This window comes from Balaenoptera acutorostrata, chromosome 2, assembly GCF_949987535.1.
Source record: "Balaenoptera acutorostrata chromosome 2, mBalAcu1.1, whole genome shotgun sequence".
In the NCBI taxonomy this organism is placed as follows: domain Eukaryota; kingdom Metazoa; phylum Chordata; class Mammalia; order Artiodactyla; family Balaenopteridae; genus Balaenoptera; species Balaenoptera acutorostrata.
Genome location: NC_080065.1, coordinates 170,830,602 through 170,851,999, shown reverse-complemented (window position 1 = coordinate 170,851,999; position 21,398 = coordinate 170,830,602). Strand labels below are relative to the sequence as shown.

General features: G+C 46.4%; 1 protein-coding gene across 3 annotated transcripts; it reads right to left on the bottom strand.

The window, feature by feature from the left end:
* Window positions 1-6,340: 6,340 nt before the first annotated feature.
* LOC103008509 (zinc finger protein 496) lies at window positions 6,341-15,677 on the bottom strand. 3 transcript variants are annotated; one of them, XM_057541769.1, is made up of 6 exons: window positions 15,439-15,677; window positions 15,096-15,321; window positions 13,547-13,663; window positions 12,772-13,151; window positions 12,162-12,345; window positions 6,341-6,446 (listed from the first exon to the last, which is right to left on the bottom strand). In XM_057541769.1, exons 4-6 carry the CDS (start codon window positions 13,099-13,101, stop codon window positions 6,343-6,345), a joined length of 618 nt encoding a protein of 205 aa, XP_057397752.1. In that variant the 5' UTR covers window positions 13,102-13,151; window positions 13,547-13,663; window positions 15,096-15,321; window positions 15,439-15,677; the 3' UTR covers window positions 6,341-6,342. The 3 variants fall into 3 exon arrangements, with proteins under 3 accessions (XP_057397752.1, XP_057397751.1, XP_057397750.1); XM_057541768.1 differs by having other exon boundaries at window positions 12,772-13,198; window positions 15,096-15,259; window positions 15,370-15,675; XM_057541767.1 differs by having other exon boundaries at window positions 12,772-13,198; window positions 15,439-15,675.
* Between the last annotated feature and the right edge of the window lie 5,721 nt (window positions 15,678-21,398).

Here is a 21,398-nt window from a genome sequence, read left to right as displayed (position 1 = left end):
GGTTGGAAGTGAAAGGGTGGAAAATATTTAATATGCAATTATTAATCAAAAGAAAGAGTAGTTATATTTATACCAGATAAGGTATGTCAGAATAAAGAAAATTATCAGAGAGAGGGGGACATTATATATAATAATAAAAGGGTCAATCCAACAAGAAGGCATAGCAATCCTAAGTGTGTATGTCTCAAACAAAAGAGCTGCAAAATATGTAAAGCAAAAACTGACAGAACGGAAAAGAGAAATAGACAAATCAACTACTATAGTTGACAAATCAGCTACTATGGTTGGAGACTTCGACACCCCTCTCTCAAAAACTAATACAACAATCAATTAGAAAATAAGCAAGGATATAGAAAAACTCAATAGCACCATCAACAAATAGGAGCCAATCAACATTTATAGAACACTTCACTAGACAACAGCAAAATGTTTTGTTATTCAAATGGCCACAGAATATATACCAAGACAGACCATACACTGGGTCATCGAAATCCTGGAAGGAGAGGAGAAACTCCCAACAAATTTGAAGGAGTTGAAATAATACAGTGTGTTCTCTGAAAACAATGGAATCGAACTAGATAGAAATCAATAATAGAAAGGTAACAGGAAAATCTCCAAACCCTTGGAAATTTAACACTACACTTCTAAAGTGTGATGAAGAAGAAATCTCAAGGGAAATTTAAGACTACATTGAAGTCACTGAATACAAAAATACACTGTATTATAATCTGTGGGACCCTGTTAAAGCAGTACATAGCTAAAGTAGGGAAATTTATAGCACTAAAATGCTTACATCAGAAATGCTTACATTTGAGTCTCAAATCAATTATCTAAGCTCCCACCTCAAGAACCCAGAAAGGGAACAGTAAAACTAACCCAAACATGCTAAATGAAGAAAATAATATGCGAGCAGAAATCAATGAAATTGAAAACAGAAAAATAATAGAGAAAAATCAATGAAATAAAGAGCTAGTTCTTTGAAAATATCAATAAAATTTAAAACCTCTGAAATGATTGACAAAGAAAAATAAAGGCACAAATTTTTAATATCAGGAATGAAACAGGGATATCACAGACCCTGCTGATAATAGAAAGGATGATAAAGGAAAACTACAAATCACTCCACACACAAAAATTTAACAACTTAGATGAAATGAAACAATTCTTTGAAAAATACATACTACCACAACTCATCCACTATGAAACAGATAGTATGAATAGCCCTATAACCACTAAGGAAGTTTAATATATAATTAAAATACCACACACAACCCACCCCATCCCCAAACCTTCAGGGTCTTATAGTTTCACTAGAGTATCCAACCAAATGTTCAAAGAATGAACACTAATTCTATACAATCTCTTTTAGAAAACAAGAAAAGGGGACACTTCCCAATTCATCTTCTGAAGCTAGTATTACCCTGAACAAAACTAGGCAAAGACAGTAAAGAAAACAAACAAAAACCACTGACAGGTATCTCTCATCAACATAGATATAAAAATCCTTAACAAAATAATAGCTAATAAAATTCAGCAATATATAAATAGAATTTTATACCATGACAAGAAGGCGTTTATTCCAGGGAAGCAAGGCTGGTTCAATATTCAAAAGTCAATCAGTATAATCCATAATACTAACAGCCTAAAGAAAATTCACATGATCATATCAACTGAAGTAGAAAAGGTTTTGACAAATTCAACAATCACACATAAAAAAACTCCAGAAAAATAGGAATTAATAAACTTATTCAACTTGATAATTTATTTAAAATTTACAGCTAACATTATACTTAATTGTGACAGACTGAATGCATTCCCCCTAATATCGGGAACAAGGCAAGGATGGATGTCTGTCCCCGCTGCTGCTATTCAACATTGTGCTGGGAGTTCTAGCCAGTGGGATGAGGCCAGGAAAGGAAATAAAAGCATAACAACTGGAAAGAAAGAAAGAAAACTGCCTTTATTTGCAGATGACATGATTGTCTACACAGAAAATCCAGGAACTGTTTAAAATAAAATAAAAACCCAAAACCCTCCTTAAACTGATCTATGAATCCATCAAGGTCACAGAATACAAAATAAACATACAAAAATCAATTGTGTTTCTTATACTATAAATGGATGTGTTATCATCAAAATTAAAAATATAATCTATAATTGCTCAAAAAATGAAGTACCTACGTATAAATCTAACAAAACACACACAAAATTTATATGCTAAGAACTACATAACAGTGATGAAAGAAATCAAAAAAATAAGTAAATGGAGAAGCATTCTGCATTCACAGATTGAAAGATTCAGATGATAAAAATGTCAATGCTCCCCAAATTGATATACAGGTTTAACAAAATTCCTATCAAAATCTCAGTAAGACCCTTTATAGATATGGACAAGATTATTCTAAAATTCACAGAGAAAAGGCAAAGGGACTAAAATAGCTAAAATAATTTTGAGAAAAAAAAAATAAAAAAGGACGGGACTTCCCTGGTGGCGCAGCGGTTGGGAGTCTGCCTGCCAATGCAGGGGACGTGGGATCGAGCACTGGTCTGGGAGGATCCCACATGCCGCGGAGCAACTGGGCCAGTGAGCCACAACTGCTGAGCCTGCGCGTCTGGAGCCTGTGCTCCGCAGCAAGAGAGGCCGCGATGGTGAGAGGCCCGCGCACCGCGATGAAGAGTGGCCCCCGCTTGCCGCAATTGGAGAAGGCCCTCGCACAGAAAACGAAGACCCAACACAGCCAAAAATAAATAGTTAAAAAAATAAACAAAATAAAAAAGGAGGAATCAATCTACCTAATTTCAAGACTTAGTATATAGGTACAGTAATCAAAATTACGTACTATTAGTAGAGAGAGAGACAAATAGATCAACGAAACAGAACAGAGAACCTGGGAAAAGACCCACACAAATATGCTCAACGGATTTTTGATAAAGGAGCAAAAGCAATTCAGTGAGGGAAAGACAACGTTTTCAACAAATGGTGCTGGAGCAACTGGACGTCCACCGGCAAAAAATATGAACCTTGACCTAAGTCTCACACCTTATACAAAACTTAGAGATCATGGACTTAAAATGTAAATGGATCACAGATCATGGATTAAATATATCATGGACTTACATGTAAAATGCGTTAACTATATAACTTTTAGGAAAAAACAGGAGAAAATTTTTGGGATCTAAGACTAAGCAAAGAGTTCTTAGACTTTACACCAAAAGCATGATCCTTAAAAGGAAAAACTCACAATCTGGACTTAATCCAAATTTAACACTTTTGCTCTGCTAAAAACTCTGTTAAAGGGATGGAAAGACAAGTTCCAGAGTGAGAGGATATATGTGCAAAACACATATCCAACAAAGGAAAAGTATCTAGAATATATACGGAGCTCTTGAAACAACAGTGAAAAAGTAAATGGTCCAATTAGAACACAGGCAAAAGTCATGAAGAAACATTTCACATAAGAGGATATTCAGATGGCAGATAAGCACATGAAAAGATGTACAACATTATTAGTCACTAGGGAAATGCAAATTTAAACCATAATGAGATATCACTTATCAGAATGGCTAAAATTTAAAAAGTGACAACAAATGGTGGGAGAATGTGAAAAATGTAGATCAGTCATACATCGTTCATAGGAAGGCAAAATGGTACAGTCACTCTGGAAAAGGATGTAGTAGTTCCCTGAAAAACGAAATATGCACTTGCCATTCAACCCAACAACTGAATGCCTGCACATTTACCCCAAAGAAATGAAGACTGATGTTCACACAAAACCTGTACACAAATGTTTACAGCAGCTTTATGCAAAATGGCCCCAAACTGGAAACAACCTAGATGTCCTTCAACAGCTAATGGGTTAAACAAACTGTGCTATATCCATACCAAGGAATTCTACTCAGCACTAAAAAAGGAATGGACTACGGATACATGTAAAACCCTGGCTGAAGGGCCACAGAATTATGCTGACAGTCAATTCCCAAATGTTACATATTGTATAAATCCATTTATATAATTTTTTTGAGATGACAACATTACAGAGGTGTAAAACAGATTAGCGGTTGTCAGAGAAGGATGAGAGCATGGGGTAAAAGAGAAGTGGGTTTGGCTATAAAAGGCAACATGAAGGATCCTCCAGTGAAGCAAATGATCTGTATCCTATTTGTATCAATGTCAATATGCTAGTTGGGATACTGTATTACATTTTTACAAGATGTTACCATTTAGTGTAAAAGTACAAGGGATGGGCTTCCCTGGTGGCGCGGTGGTTGAGAATCTGCCTGCCAATGCAGGGGACGCGGGTTCGAGCCCTGGTCTGGGAAGATCCCACATGCCACGGAGCAGCTGGGCGTGTGAGCCACAACTACTGAGCCTGCGCGTCTGGAGCCTGTGCTCCGCAACAAGAGAGGCCCGCGCACCGTGATGAAGAGTGGCCCCCGCTTGCCGCAATTAGAGAAAGCCCTCGCACAGAAACGAAGACCCAACTCAGCCATAAATAAATAAATAAATTAATTAATTAAAAAAAAATCCAACACCCTTTAAATAAAAAAAAATAAAAAAATAAAAGTACAAGGGATCTCTTGTTATTTCTTACAACTACATATGAATCTACAATTGTGTAAAAAAATAAAAAATATATAAACTTTATGTGCACCCATGATCATAGCAGCACTATTTATAACAGCCAAAAGGTGTGTCCATCAATGAATGAACAGATAAACAAAATGCATTACATACATACCATGGAGTATTATTCGGCCTTAAAAAGGAAGGAGATTCTGACACGTTACATCATGGATGAACCTTGAGGACATTATGCTAGATGAAATAAGTCCGTCAGAAAAAGACAAATACCATGGGATTCCACTTATATGAGCTATCTAGCGTAGTCAAATCATAGAAAAAGTAGAATGGTGGTTTCAAGAGGCTGGGGAAATGAGGGAATGGAGGGAATTAATTACTTAATTTGTGAGGAATGTCAACTTGGGAAAATGAAAAAATACTGGAGGTGGGCTACACAACAATGTGAATATGTTTAACATTACTGAACACTTAAAAACACTACTGTACATTAGAAATGGTTAAGAGACTAAATTTTATGTTATGCACATTCTACCACAAATGAATTTTTTTAAAAAACTAAAAAAAAAAAAAAAAAAAAAAGACCTTCACAATGGTGATTTCTAGTGCACTAGGCAGAAACTATCCTCAACAGAGTGATAAAACAGCATTGATTTATCAAAATCTACATTTTACTTTCACAAGATGAATACCAAAGCTCATGAGATATTAAATTCACAGTATCTCCTTGTGTGTCATACTGGTCAAAGGTATCAAGTTTTAATAAGAAATATGAGTTTCATCTCCTTTGGGTCATTTGTGTTCAACAACTATCACAGTACATAGTAGATGCTGAAACACGTGTGCTGAGCACTAGGGCGCACAAGTACAGCGCTGAGGGAATAGCGACACCCCATCCCATGTACCCTGGTTAATTCCTTCCTATCTTGAGCCCTCTCCACTCCCCAAGTTTAAAGTCTTATCGAATGCATTGCGCGGACAGCAAACTTGAGATGTGTTTCCTGTGCATCTACTGTCCTTCAGTCTTCCAGCTGCCAGGGAACCAGAAACAAAACAAAGTCCATACCTTCACACAGCCCATTCTTATGGGAGGAGGTGACTCTGTGGTACAGTAACTAAATTTTATGCCAGCCAATGGAAAGCGTTAGAAATAAAAATGAAGGGGTATGGTGGGAAACCAAGGCCGAACGCAGAAACTGGGCTGAAAAGAGGCGGGTGACAGCACCTGCCAGATTAACACCAGCCCCTATCCTGTGAGGACACCTGAGAAAGTAAGCCTCGTGAGGGAACATGGAAGGGGAAAATGCAGAGGAGATTCCCTAACAACTCACTGCACGGTTGTGTGACGGTGCTGAAATAATCTGTGCTTTTTTCCTCCATCTCCTAATATTTCTGAAATAGTTATTACCATGATTATTACTAAATTAAAAAAATACCCTATGAAGTAAAAGAGTGAAGAGGTCTCTCTTTTTTCACAGGAAAGGAACTCTAAGATGCCAAGAGGACAACAGATGAGGACCCAGGGCATTTGTTTTCCACCATCATTGTCTGCACAAAGGCTCCCGAAGGTGACAAACAGCCAGCATGGTGAACAGCCAGGACTACACAGGCAGGAGGGACGCAAAAGAGCATCTTACAAACTCACGCCCTTCCTGTATTAGTTTTTCTCTGCTAGGGCTGAACAACCTGTGGGGCAGACAGCAGGCTGGCTGGGGTCCTGTAAAAGCTGCCATGCAGCTTACAGAGAGGCAGATATGGGGTTCTCAAAGACCCTTGAAGAAATCACTCACCGGGGGCAGCTGGAGGGCAGTCACCTGCTGTGCGTCCCTCAAACTCGCTTCCTGAAGAAGGGAAGTGTCTTGCAGAACTGAAAGAGATCAGAAATGGATAGCTCATAAAATCCTGGGTCTCTTTTTTCACCTGTAGAAAGAGGATTACCAGATGATGCACATAAAAAGCACCTGCGGGACTTCCCTGGTGGCGCAGTGGTTAAGACTCCGCCTGCCAATGCAGGGGACACAGGTTCGATCCCTGGTCCAGGAAGATCCCACATGCTGCGGGGCAACTAAGCCCGTGCACCACAACTACTGGGCCTGCACTCTAGAGCCCATGAGCCACAACTACTGAAGCCCACGCGCCTAGGGCCCACACGCCGCGACTACGGAGCCCGCGCACCTAGAGCCTGTGCTCCGCAATAAGAGAAGCCACCGCAAATCACAACGAAGAGTAGCCCCCGCTCGCTGCAACTAGAGAAAGACCACGTGCAGCAACAAAGACCCAACATAGCCAATAAATAAATAATTTAAGTTTAAAAAGAAAAAAAAAAGCACTTGCAAAATAAAGATTTCTGTCACTTTGCTTTCAGACATGTCAGTGGGGGCATTAACAGGGAATGCCTGGGTTCCAGTTGGCTCTGCCACCAACTAGCTATGTGACTCCCTGCAGGTCCAGGGACCTCAGCTGTATCATCCACAATACAAGGGAAATGAAGGTTAAAGCTCCATGGAGTAAAAGCGGTCAGTAAGAGCTGTTAGCAATTAAGATTATTGTCGGACTCCAGTGTCATACAAATTTATACATTTATAAGTTTATAAATTGCAAAGCTCTTTAAGAAAGACTATTATCTCTATCAGATGCTCCTGGAAGAGCACTTCCCACAGTGCCCAACCACCATCACTCAAAATGTGTACACAGTGTAGTACTGGGATCATCTCACTCTCCCTTCTCTTGGGCTACCAAGGGCCTCTGCTACATTCTCATGTGATTTCTCTCCCCTGACCAGCACACACCCAGGCCTCTGCAAGAAGTGAGCCACATACCCGGCCCACGGTGCAGCCATGTCAAAATGAGCTGTGTTTCAAAAGGTACTCCTTTCACAGAATAAGCTGCACTATCATCTCTCAGTTTGGAGAAAATCTGGGAGGTTAACCGCAGCTCATAATGTGAAATCAGTGTCAAAGCTAACATTAGAAGCCAGTGTTCCTCAGCTTTCACACCTGGGACATGAGGCGTTTGGCGTTTACAGCAGGGGCAGGTGTGGCTCTTTGGAACAACAGCCTGAGACAGGAGCCAGCTCAGCCAGCAGTGACATCTGGGTGGGGGTGTGTGACGAGAATTCCCCACGGAAGGCAGCCTCACCGCTCTGCTGCCAGAAGCTCAGGCTAGGTGGGCATGGATTCGAGGAAGGCATGTTTTAATTCTGCTCTCACACCTACCACCTTCTGGGGTATAATACACAGCCCTACCCTATCTTCCACCATGATAAATGAGCACATCGACGCTTTAAAGATTACTTTGGACAGCTTTCAGCCTCTAAACAAAATCTATATTTTGGGGAAAAGCTTCAAGATTAGGAACTATATGGCTTTTACTGGAAGTGCTTCCCAATGATAAATCACCTGAACGTTTAAGGTGTTCTTAAGAGCTAAGTCTCATCATGCCTACGTTGTCCATTCATTACTGATCAAGGAAACGGAAGCGCTGACCCTTTTGACCCAAAGCCCATCCATGGTAGCTGGATTATCTCAGAACTTCACCAGGAAGTGAATAGGCTGCTACAGTTCCTGAAGCGCCTCCTCCTCCTTGCGGGTCCTGTCATGGCCACCATCAACCTGCATAACCCAGGCTGCTTGCACATGCATTGTTTATTTGGGCAAATGGTTGTTTCTCAAGCCTGTGGTTATGGGCTGAATTGCATCCCTGCCAAATTCATATGTCGAAGTCCCAACCCCCCGTACCTCAGAATGGGACTAGATTTGGACATAGGGCTTTTCAAGAGTTAATGAAGTTACAATGAGGTAACTGGGGTGAGCCCTAATCCAACATGCCTGATGCTCTTATAGTAAGAGGAGATTAGGACACAGACACACAGAGGGAAGACCACGTGAGGAAACAGGGAGAAGATGGCTGTCTAGAAGCCAAGGAGAATCAGGTCTTAGGAGAAACCAACTCTGCTGATACCTTGATCTAGGACTTCCAGCCTTCAGAACTGTGAGACAATAAATTTCTGTTGTTTAAGCTGCCCAGTCTGTGGGACTTTATTATGGCAGCCCAAACAAACGAGCACATCTGTCTTGACTTTTAACCAAGGAGAGGCTGGTGAGTTAATTTGATTTGTACAGAAATCAGTATAGTTTCACACGTAAAGAAATGTAATATGTAACTTTTTAAAACTGAAAACCTTATTACAATGACAAGGACAAATTCTGTGAATCGTAAGAACGCATTCCTGGTCTCCTCATACTTTCTTTTTCCATCTATAACTGTAGCACAACTGTAGCACAAGTCTGCCCAAACTAACCCTCACACCCTACAGGTCACTTCCTTCAAGGTGAGAGCACCACTTCTTTCCATGATGATTAATTACTTCAACTAGAAATCATGGGCAGGAATTTCCTGGTTGTCCAGTAGTTAGGACTCCATGATTCCACTGCAGGGGGTACGAGTTTGATCCCTGGTCAGGGAACTAAGATCCCACATGCTGCATGGTGCAGCAAAAAAAACAAATCATGGGCAGCTCAGGCCCCCTGTTCAGTATTTTATGGGTATCCAGGCATACCTCATTTTATTGCACTCTGCAGATACTACTTTTTTTAAAAACTGAAGGTTTCTGGCAACCTTGCATCAAACAAGCCTAGAGGCACCATTTTCCCAGCAGCATTTGGTCACTTCATGTTTCTGTGTCACATTTTGGTAATTCTTATAATATTTCAAACTTTTCCATTATTGTATTTGTTACGGTGATCTGTGATCAGTGATCTTTAATGTTACTACTGTAATTGTTTTGGGGTGCCGTAAACCATGCCCATATAAGACAACAAACTTAACTGATAAATGTTGTGTGTGTTCCAATGGCTCCCACATTTCTCTCCCTCTCCTCGGGCCTCTCTATTCTGTGAGACACAACAACACTGAAATTAGGCCAATTAATAACCCTACAATAGCCTCTAAGTGTTCAAATGAAAGGAAGAGCCGCATACCTCTCACTTTAAATCAAAAAACAGAAATAATTAAGCTTAGTGAGGAAGGCATGTCAAAAGCTGAGACAGGCTGAAAGCTCGGCCTCTTGCACCAAACAGCCAAGCTGCAAATGCAAACAAAAAGTTATTGAAATTAAAAGTGCTACTCCAATGAACACACAAGAAAGCGAAACAGCCTTATTGCTGATATGGTGAAAGTTTTAGTGGTCTGGAGAGATCAAACCAGCCACAACATTCCCTTAAGCAAAAACCTAATCCAGAACAAGGCCCTAGTTCTCTTCCATCTATTAAGGCTGAGAGAGGTGAGGAAGCTGCAAAAGAAAAGTTTGAAGCTAGCAGAGGTTGGTTCACGAGGTTTAAGGAAAAAGCCGGTCTCCATAACATAAAAGTCCAAGGTAAAGCAGCCAGTCATCCAGAAGATTTAGCCAAGATCATTAAATGAAGGTGGCTACACTGCACAACAGACTTTCAGTTTAGACAAAATAGCCTTATATTGGAAGAAGGTACCACCTAGGACTATCATTGCTAGAGAGAAGGCAATGCCTGGCTTCAAAGCTTCAAAGGTCAGGCTGACTCTCTTGTAAGGTGCTAATGCATTTGGTGACTGTAAGTTGAAACCAGTGCTCATTTACAATTCCAAAACTCCTAAAACTTCCCTTAAGAATTATGCTAAATCTACTCTGCCTGTGCTCTATAAATGGAAAAAAGCCTAGATGACAGCACATCTGGTTACAACATGGTTTACTGAATATTTTAAGCCCACTGTTGAGATCTACTACTCAGAAAAAAAGGTTCCTTTCAAAATAGTACTGCTTTTTGACTAGTCACCCAAGAGCTCCCTGATGAGATGTACAAGATTAACATTGTTTTCATGCCTGCTAACATAACATCCATTCTGAAGCCCATAGTTCAAAGAGTAGTTTCAAATTTCAAGTCTTATCATTTAAGACATACATTTCACATGGCAATAGCTGCCATACACAGTGATTCTTCTGATGGATCTGGACAAAGTAAACTGAAAATCTCCTGGAAAGGATTCCCCGTTCTAGATGCCAGTAAGAACATTCACGGGAATTCCCTGGCAGTCCAATGGTTAGGACTCGGTGCTTTCACTGCCGGGGCCCAGGTTCAATCTCTGGTTGGGGAACTAAGATCCCACAAGCTGCGTGGCACAGCCAGAAAAAAAAGAAAAACAAAAAGAACATTCATGGGAAGAGATCAAAATATCAACATTAACAGAAGTTTGAAAGAAGGTGATACCAATCCTCATGGATAACTTTGAGAGGTTCAAGACTTGAGTGGAGGAAGAAATTGCAGATGTGGTGGAAACAGCAAAGAGAACCAGAATTGGAAGTGGAGCTTGAAGATGTGACTGAATTGCGACAATCTCATGATAAAACTTGAATGGATGAGGAGTTGCTTCTTATGGATGAGTAAAGAAAGTGGTTTCTTGAGATGGAATCTACTCCTGGTGAAGAAGCTGTGAAGACTACTGAAATGACAACAAAGGATTTAGAATATTATATGAACTCAGTTGATAAAGCAATGGCAGAGTTTGAGAGGACTGACTCCAATTTTAAAAGGAAAGAAGTTCTGTGGGTAAAATGCTATAAAACAGCATTACGTGCTACAGAGAAATTGTTCGTGAAAGGAACGATTCAATCGATGAGGCAAACTTCATTGTGGTCTTATTTTAAGAAATTGCCAGTCACCCCAACCTTCAGCAACCACCACCCTGATCAGTCAGCAGCCATCAGCATGGAGGTGAGACCCTTCACCAGCAAAAAGATTTCATCGTGCTGAAGGCTCATGTGATAGTCAGCAATAAAATATTTTCAATTAAAGTATGTACATTGATTTTTTAGACATAATGTTTATGGACATAATGGACACTTAATAGACTACAGTGTAAACACAAATTTTATATGTACTGGGAAACCAAAATTTCATGTGACTCACTTTATTGAGATTATCTCCACTGGACAGACCAGGAAACTGAGGCTTGCAGAGTTTAGAAGCATGCCCCGGGGGTCATACCTGGAGGATTCAAAGCCAAGTGTATCTGCTGCCAAAGCCACCTGCCTGTGGCCATTAGTGCACTTTGTACAGATATTCAGACACGTCTAGCTAACATCCATGCTCCAAGTCCTGAAGACATCACCCTATCCCCTAGGAAGCATTTTTATATTTCTTTGCAATATTATAACAATCCTGAGAGCAGAAGTTGTTTGGCTGGGGAAAGAGAGGTTCAGAGAGACAAGAGGACATGGCCATGCTCAGCTCCCCACACAGGCCCTAGTGGGACAGCAACGGTGCCCAGCTGTCCCCGGACCAGCAAAGCCCAGAGGTGCGCCCTCAAAGAGACAAGATGATGCAGCCTCAAAAACATCTACCCATAGTAGAGGTCCCTCTGGGCAGACCTGGCACCCATGAAGAGGATACTCTCATGAGATTCTGATTGAATTGCTCTAGGGAAGAACCAGACGCTGAAAATGGTTCCAGGCTACTTAGGGCGAAGGAGAGAACTAAAAATGTCAAGAGCTACTCCCAAGTGCACAGGACTAGGTACAAATACCCCTTCCCCACTCCCTTGGGCTCCCTACCTGGGTCCCCGCTGAGCTGGCCCGAGAGTCTGCTTGGAAGCCCGGGGCCCTGAGCCAGGGCCATGGGCTGGGCATCCTGGCTCTTTGCAAGGTCACTCTGGGGTTCTGCTGGCAGCCGCTCCTGCTCCTGGTCTGGAGGGCTGTCCCCATCGTCAATCACCACGGGGTCTTCACAGTGCTTGAGCTGCAATCCCAGAGAGGGCTTTTCAGAGCTCGGTGGAGAGGTCCCTGGCCAGATGAGGACCAGCAACTGTGCCAGGGACTGGGCAAACCCCTCCCTCCCTGGGCCTGCTGACTGTTGACTCTACCACTAGAAACTCAGTCCCAGCCTTGTACAGGGCTATAAAGGGGGGGGGGTAACATAACCATGCCACCAATTAGGGCCTTTAGGGAATGGAATCTGCTTTTTTAGGAAACCAAACTTCAATGTGGGCATAACCGAAGCACATAGCTCTAGATGGAATTCCTCATCCCTGGCCAGGGGACGCGTGACCCCACCAAACCATCAAAGCACAAGGTGGCCACCCTTTCCACACCTGCTGCCCAGCCCCACTCTCTCCCTCTCCCTTCCCATCCTCCCAGCCAGCCCAGCCCCGCCCCCTCTGCTCACCCATTGCCAGGGTCTCCCCGGCTCTCGTTCCAGTGCCTCCACAGCAGCCACAGCCTGATCGCCACTCTCAGGTTCCTGGGCCCGCACCCAGCCCTGGATCTCCCGGGGCAGGATGGCCAGAAACTGCTCCAGCACCAGCAGCTCCAGAATCTGCTCCTTGGTGTGCCTTTCAGGCCGCAGCCAGCCCCGGCACAGGTCCCAGAGGCGGTGCAGGGCCTCCCGGGGGCCCGCCGCCTCCTGGTAGCAGAAACGTCGGAAGAGGCGGCGGGAGGACTCGGGGCTGGGAAGCTCACCCTGGGGGCTAGGGTTCTCTCCCGGTGGGCTCCTCATTTTCCTGGGCTCCTCACTTTCCTTTGGAGCCAAGACTCGGGGGCACAGGGCTGTGGGCATGATGGGATTTGATGGGGGTCAGCAGCAGAAGACGACCCTATTTCCAAACAGAAATCACTGGCTTCAATGTTCTGGTCTCCTGCAGTAGTTTTTTGGGGGTGGTGATGGGAAAAGTGAAAAAGCCCACAGAGACCAGCCCTTGGGAGAAGCCCTGGGACATGTGAGAAGTGTCAGTGTGGATGATCCTTACACAAAGGGAGGGAAGGAATGACCCCATTCCCAAAAGCATCATTTTGTGATTCCCCTAACTGGGTGACTAGACAAACAAGGCAGGGAGTCCAGGAGAAAATCAGTGGCATTTCAACATGGCACTGGCGTTCCAAGCATCCCAGGAGACCAACAGGGCGGCATGCAGGAGAGAGATGTAATTAACGCTCTGTGGTACCTTCGGTGTCCAGGTCCTCCTGGAAAGGACCTGAAATGGACGAGCTGAGAAGGCCGCTATCTTGAGGCTTCAGAGCCAAAGTCACCGTCTTTGCCCTTGAGACCTTTACAAAATGAGCTAGAAGGACAAAGACAGACATGCACAGGAAAAGTCTTCAAAGCTGATCCAGGAAATTCATCCTGCTGGTGGCTAAGTCTGACGATCAGTGCTAGACCAACACAGACTGAGAATCGGCCTTGCTCAGTGCAATATGCACTGGGAAGCAGGGAATAAAGCAGACAGCCTAGAAGATCCCCAGACAAGAGATGGAGAAAGTCAAAAGAGGCAGCCACATCCTGAGTTTCTTACAGAAAAATAACATTATGTAACTAAAAACATCAGGGCTTTCAGATGAACCTCCACCCAACTCACTAAAGTCTGAATAGTAAACTTTAGCATATATTTAACGATGTCTGGACCTTCCACCTGGCCTCCACCCATCTTGCCTTCTCTTCTCTTCAAACCACAATGAAGAAAACCACACACACCTCACAGACCTTTCTCAGGCAGAACAGAGGTTGGGCACTCAGGGCACAGCCTCCACATCTGCAGGGTGGGGCTCAGGGGCCCCTCCACCTCCCCAGTGAACACATACAGAGCGACATCAGAGAGTCGCGGCCACTACTCAAAACTATGGGACCCAGGGAAAATGAATGGCACATGGGGTCGCACACAGTCCTCCCCCAGCCACCATAAGGCCTCTGAGATCCTTGGACATGGTCACTTGCCCTCCTGACCGGGTTTATGAGGCTCCCCAGCATGCCAGCACCTTAATCTCAACAGCTCAGTGTCCCCACCCCCCAAGGGTTCCATGCAAAACGCAGGCCTCAGTCCCATTTCACAGGAAGACAAGTGTTCTTCACAGAAGAACAACAAAGCCACTGAATAGCAATCAGAAAACCCCAAATCTCTATACCTCTTTGCTTTCCAACATAAAAACAAATACAGACTGGCATAAAAGGACTCTGAGGGTATCTGGCTGGACACACTACAGCTTGCCCCGCCTCCGGATTTCCTCCAGTGTCTGCTCCTGCATCTGACACCCAATCTCAGCCTTACTCACTTGCCACGTTCCATGAACTCAGCCATCACACACCTGCAGGGCCTCTAGGTTCCTCAGGTCTGCACCCAACCTGTGCCCCACCCTCAGTCAGTACTCAGATGCCCGCTCTGGGGCATCTGGCTCTAGGCTCTGCCCATCATCCCTAACCAGACAGCCGTGTTCCTGTCACCCTAGCACCTGGCACATAGGAGGCTCAGAAATGATGTGTGATGAATGAATTAACGCTGGTCCCAAGAGGATCCCACAGGGGGGCGGGGCATGCTTAAAGAAGCTCCAGGCGGAGGAACAGAGCTGCATCAGCAGAAAGAGGAGGGGATGGGCATTTTATGCCAGGAAAAAGGGCAAGCTTTTCCTCGCTCCGGATCTCTCTCCCTTTTCCCTCTCTCCCTTTCCCTCCCCACACATACACACATCCACCTCCACTTTAACCAGTTCCCGGCTCCTCACCTCACAGCCTGGAACTCCTTCCCTGTGTCTAACTCAAATCCCTCCTGCGGCGGAAGTCTGCGGCAGCAGCTCCTCATCCTTCCAGCCCGGTCCCCCGGGTGTGCTTCCTGAGGCGGGTTCTCTGCAGAGGCCACTCCGTCCCTGGCTAGCCGAGCCCCCGTCTCCTGCTCATCCAGAAAACCACGGCTCCGCTTAGGAGGGAAGAAATGGTAGCAAATGGAGGCGCCTGAAAAACAACATTTGTGTTGTCTTATCCCCCTCCCCGGAGACTCACCGCACGGATCCTGGAAGCGAGGCAGGGCGCGCGGGCCACAGAAGCCTGGGCCGCCTGGGCCGCACTCACCGCCGCGCCGCGTCCCAGTTGGCGGGCCGTGCAGGCCTGACCGCCTCCGGAGCCCGCCGGACGCGGAGGAAAGGAAAGGCCGAAGCCCTCCGGCTCCCTCCCCTGGGACACTTCCTGCTCCGCTCTAGGACCGGGGAGGTCTCCGCATCTCAGTGGTTCGCTCCTCCGCCCCCCGGCCGAGGTGTGCGCTGGGGGTGACATCCGACACCCCCGGCCCGGCCCGGCCCGGCCGGCGCGCCCCGCCCTGCCACGCCCCGCTCCGCTCGCGCCCCGGCCTAGGAGCTCGGCCGGGGGCTTTGTGGGTCAACCACACCGCCTCTGCCCTGCCTCCCCGCGGGCTCGCGCGGGGGGCGCGCGTCGAGGCGGGGCGGGAGGCCGGGGCGTCGAAGGCTCAGCTGGGACCGCGCCTGGAGGCGGGTGGCAGAGCGGGGTGGGGGGGGGGCAGAGAACACGGTCAGCAGGAGGGCTCGCGCGGGTGCGCCCTGCCGTGGACGGCCGCCGGCGTGGGAAGGTTGGCCTGGGGGCTCCTCTCTTCGCTGTTCTGCCCCTTCGGAATCCCACACTCCGGGCTTGGGGACGCCCGGAAGGGACGATCCTGGAGCCGAGGCTGAATGCTGGAATTGGGAGGGGGAGCGGAGGAAGAAGGCGGCCGCGCACAGTGGGCCGCTACATTTCAGAATCCCGGTGTGACCACCCCTCACCCCGCGCCCTGGCAGGCCCAACCCCCTTCCAGCCAAAACCCCTCCTCTAGGTCCGGCCCGCGGCCGCTGAAGAGGCGAGGAGGACTGGAGAAAGTAAGACTCACCTCCCCGATTCGTCTCTATCGGATGCCCAAGGTGTCAGCTCCGGCTTCTGGGGGGTTTGCGGACTTTCACAGCTGCCGTTACACATCCCTTCTGAGCATCAGGACAGCTCTGGGGAGTGCGCAGAGGGACTTTGGTCAATCCCGGCCCCTAGTGGGTGGTCGGAGTGCTTATTGCTCCCTTAAGTGTAGGGTGTAGCTAGCTGTTCACACTGAGGCCGAGGGACAGGTTAAGGGACTTTGACTTGAAGTCGAGGGGCCGTGAGGGGCAAGAAGAATTAGGGCCTCTGGACCTCTAGATAGGGCTCCTTGCCACTGCCCTATGCTGAACATAGCTCAAAGGCTCAGAGGGGTCTTTCTGGGGTCACCCTTAATCTTCCAGGTTCTTGGGTTTGGGAGCAAGCATGTACCGGGCCTCTGAGCAGGCCTGATTCCTACCAACCCTTCTCTTTCTTCATCTGCCTGGCACTGAAGTTGGACTCTCCCACGGAAGAAGGCAAAGAAATGTCTACATCTACTAGAGGTGATACACTACTGCAGATAAATGATTTTTCTCAGATCAAGTAGGACAATACCAGTTCCCTGAAAGAAAGTGGCCTGGTTGAGCAGGTGGGAAAGAGGTGGATGGACTGAGGAACGGGATTTCTTAGCAGTGTTGCTTTCCTTATTCCTTGGACTTGGGAGCCTTTTGTTTCTTCCTCTCCGTTATGAATAATCACTCCCGAGTAGGGGAGTTACTGGGAGCCACCATTTGCCGTATGCTTGGATTCTGTGACTTTTGCAGGAGACGGATCAAAGCAAAGGAGTAAAGCTCATTTTTGTGAACAGTGATTGTTCCCCCAAATACAGCCAGATGCAGCCAGGGCCACCCAGAGTTCTTACCTGGAACCTGCAGATACAAGTGGGAACCACCCCCTTCAGACTTAACTGGACTCAGCATTAACAGGGTTCATGTGCACCCCCTTCTCAGGAGCACCAGCCAGGCACCATGGCCTGGAGGAGAAGCTGGGGAAGAACCAAGGATTCGCCAAGGCAGGTCCGACTAAGGTACTTTGGCAAATAGCGCAGCCTTCTCTAAAAGTCCAGATCCTCTTCCTGGGTTCCCAGCCCTGTGACTGGGCAGGGAAATACCTGTTGAGTGTTGGGAATTTGTGCTCACAGTTCTGCCCACTGCAGTCGTAAAGCAGATACAATGCAGGGCCCAGAAATTCCTAGCACACAGCATCAGATCAATCCTCCCTGCCCTGTCCAGTTCCTTCCCCTGACCTGACACCTCCCTGTACACTGTTATCTCTTTGAAGCTTTGTGCTTATTTGGCATTTATGAGTCAGAGCACCTGGGATAAAACCTGCCTCATCAATTCCTAACCAGGTGATCTCAGGTATACTTAACCTTTCTGCGCCTCAGTTTCCTCATCCAGAAAAAGGATGATGCTGTCTACCTCGTTAAATGTGCGGGGCCATTCGATCATTCAACAAATGTGTACTGAGTACCTACTAGGCATTCATTATGCTAGGCTCCATTCCAGGTTCTCAGGGTGCATCTGTGAACACAATTGGCTGAGGGGATGGGTGAGAGGGGCAGGGCGGGCAGTTAGCAAAATCAATAACATGATCTGCTATGTTTGATCCATGCTGCAGAGGAAAAAGAAAGTGGAGCGGCGTCAGGTAACAGGGGTGCTGGGGATGAGCTAGTGACAGTCACAGTATTGAAGAGATCAGGGCAGGTTCCATTGTGAGTGTGACATCTGAGATGAGGGAGTTGATCAAGCCCAAGCCTGGGTGAGATCAGGGTCCCAGGTGGAAGCCACCATGAGAGCAAAGGCCCTAAAGTTGTGGAAGCACAGTGAGGCAGCCAGTGAGCAAGTGCAGCAGGGTGTCAGCTCAGGGTGGAGGTGGGGAGGCAACTGGAGGCCATGGGAAGGAGTTTTCCTTGACACGAGATGGGATTGTGACAGATACCATTAGTGAAGCAACAGAAAGAGAACCCTGAATGTCAATGCTGCTCAAGGACCATCGAGCCATCTCACACTTAATGTGTACATTTCATTTGGTTTATATTATGTTGCTGATCGTGTATATTTTTATGAAAGGCTTGCTGTGTGCCACCATTTGTTTCAACCTTGGGGAGACCATAGTGGACAGAAGATCCCGGCTTTTAGAAGCTGGAAGGGGAATCAGATGATAGATGACATGAAAAAAATAAAACAGGCTAAGAAGGATCCTGCTGGGGCAGTCAGGTAGGACCTTCCTGAGAAGGTAACATTTGAGGAGAGAGCAGGTGGAGGGCAAACTGAACAGAGGTGTGCAGAAAGAACATTCCAGCAGAGGGAACAGCATGTGCAAAGGCCATAAAGCAGGAGGCTTGTCCCCCGCCTGGAGAAATGGGAGGCTGGAATGGAGTGACTGTGGATTTTACACTTAGAGGGTTTCAAGTGAGGGCACGGCCTGATGGGACTTTGATTTTACGTGATCACTGTGCAGAACAGATTGGAGCTGGATGGAGGAGGCAGAGGCCATGTTGGAAGCAGCCACAGAAATGCAGGCAGGACATGGTCCATTCCAGAATCAGCTGGTGAACAGTGGTGATTTCCCCCATGGTGTGCTGCTGGGTGTCAAAAGGAGTGAGAAACGGCTGTAGTTTTGGCCCCAGTTGGGTGATTGGAGGGTCTGCCTAGGAGACTGCAAAGCAGGGTTCTGGGAAGGGGTTAGGAGACAAAGATGAGTTTTGGACTTGGTGGGTCTGAAATGCTCAAAAGACAAATAGTTATGACTGTCCAGGGAGAAAGCCAAGGCTGGAGGTGGAAATCTGTTGTCACAGCACGGAGCAGGAATTGAGACCCTGGGATGGACAAGTGCAGGCTGAGAAGCTGCCTTGGAGAGGGTGGACCAGCTTTGGAGACTAGGAAGAGAGGCGGGAGATCCAGAGGGGGAGGCGAAGAAGAAAGGGGGAAGGGGGGAAAGGGGAAGGAGAAGGAGCAGCCACTATGAGCTGGAGAGAAATCTGGGCAGTGCCGAGCCTTGCAATCCCAGGCAGGCAAATGTGTTTCAAGAAAGAGGGATAGTCCGTGAAGATAAGTGCTGCTGGAAGAACAAATTAGATGAGGAAAAACACCGATAAGAATACTGACCCTAGTATTTGGTATAGAGGGCCCCTGAGCAGAGCAGAGGTAGTAGAGCTGCTGGGATGGAGTAGTTTGGAGAGAGAAAGGAGGTGAGGGAGTGGAGACAATTGGGCAAGAAAAAGTGGCAGTGGCCAAGGGAGCATGGGTCCCATCTTAAGGATGGGAGAATTACAGTGTGTGGCTTAAAAGAAGGAGGGGCCGGGCAGGAGCCAAGGGGAGCAGTGAAGGGAGAGGAAAAGGCAAAGTGATCTCTGGGCCCTGAGGCTGACAGGGAGCAGGTGAGTGGAAGTCCACGGTGGACTTCTGAATACTCAGACACTTTGGCAAAATAAGAAACAGGGTGTGATGATTTATTTTATGCATCAACTTGGCAAGGTCAGTGTGCCCAGGTATTTGATAAACACTAGTCTAGATTTGCTGTGACGATATTTTTTTGATGAGATTAACATTTAAATTAGTAGACTTTGGGACATCCCTTCTGGTGCAGTGGTTAAGAATCCGCCTGCCAATGCAGGGGACGTGGGTTCGAGCCCTGGCCCGGGAAGATCCCACATGCTGCAGAGCAACTAAGCTCGTGCGCCACAACTACTGAGCCTGAGCTCTAGAACCCATGAGCCACAACTACTGAAGCCCACGCATGTAGAGCCCGTGCTCCACAATAAGAGAAGCCACCTCAATGAGAAGCCCGCGCACCATAATGAAGAGTAGCCCCCACTTGCTGCAACTAGAGAAAGCCCATGTGCAGCGACAAAGACCCAATGCAGCCATAAATAAATAAATTTAAAAATAAATAAATTTAAAAATAAATAAATTAGTAGACTTTAAGTAAAGCAGATTATCCTCCATAATGTTGGTGGGCCTCAACCAATCAGTCTTTAAGGGTAAAGACTGAGGTTTACACACACACACACACACACACACACATGCTATTGGTTTTGTTTTCCTGGAGAACCCTGACTGATCCATGGGGCCCTTGGCTAACAGGGAGGAGCAGGAGATGGTAGAGGTGTGAGAGCAGGAAGGAGAAGACATGACACGCTCACCTTGCAGAGTGGAAAGGTGAATGGGCTGTAGGAAAGGAAACCATAAATTATGCCACACATGGAAAGTCAACTGTGCACCATGAAGTACCATGTGTAGCTTTCCTAAAACCTAGTATCTACATATGGAAGGGCAGCAATTACATCTTCCCCTGGGGAGGAGGTCATCATTCCACAGGATATGCTTGTGGACCGATGACAAATACAGGTATACAAGATGTACCACCTCGCCGTCTGGTTCCTGGACCAGCCACATCTGCCTTACCTGGGAGCTCATTAGAAATAGAACCCTCAGGCCCCAAACACAGCCTGCATGGTTAGCCAGATACAAGGGGACTCTCTAGCTCTTTGAAGTTTTGGGGGTTTTTTGCCACGCCTCATAGCATGTAGGATCTTAGTTCCCCGACCAGGAATCAGACCTACGCCCCCTGCAGTGGAAGCACAGAGTCTTAACTACTGGACCGCCAGGGAAGTCCAAGCTCTTTGCAGTTTCGAGAAGCTCTGTTGTAAAGGGGTCAGCATGGTTCTGGGCATAGTAGATGCTCAATAAACTGTAGCTTGACTAGCAGTTCTAAGAGTAATAGTGCTGAATATTACTGTGACTTATTCACAGGCTTCCAGGAAGCAAGGACAGCAGGGCTCTGACCTGCTCCCCAATATCCAGCAGAGGCTATGGCTGGTAAAAAGGGCTCGGTGAGAATCCATTGAGTGAAGGAATTTGGCTTGATTAATTTTCTCGCAGTACAGGCCTCCCAGCTGTCACATGAAGGCTGCTCATCTATTTTCATATTTTGTTTTGTTCCTTTTGCTGAAGTCAAAAAGACTTGGAGAACTACACAAAGACCAACATAACCAACTACTTAAGGGCTCCAATGAAAGCACCTAAAATGACCCAGTTGTTCCCTGGAAAAAGGTGCCATCCCTTTTCTCGAAGTCACATGTGGACGCTGTGGTCAAGGAAACAAAGCCAAAACACCAAACATCAGTTTTGGAG

Coding starts and splice junctions, on each gene's coding strand:
- LOC103008509 (XM_057541768.1), bottom strand. CDS start 13,161: ATGCCCACAGCCCTGTGCCCCCGAGTCTTGGCTCCAAAGGAAAGTGAG. Junction 12,346..12,771: donor CGGGGAGACCCTGGCAATGG/GTGAGCAGAGGG, acceptor CTGGGATTGCAG/CTCAAGCACTGTGAAGACCC. Junction 6,447..12,161: donor CCAGCTCAGCGGGGACCCAG/GTAGGGAGCCCA, acceptor GATCTCTTTCAG/TTCTGCAAGACACTTCCCTT.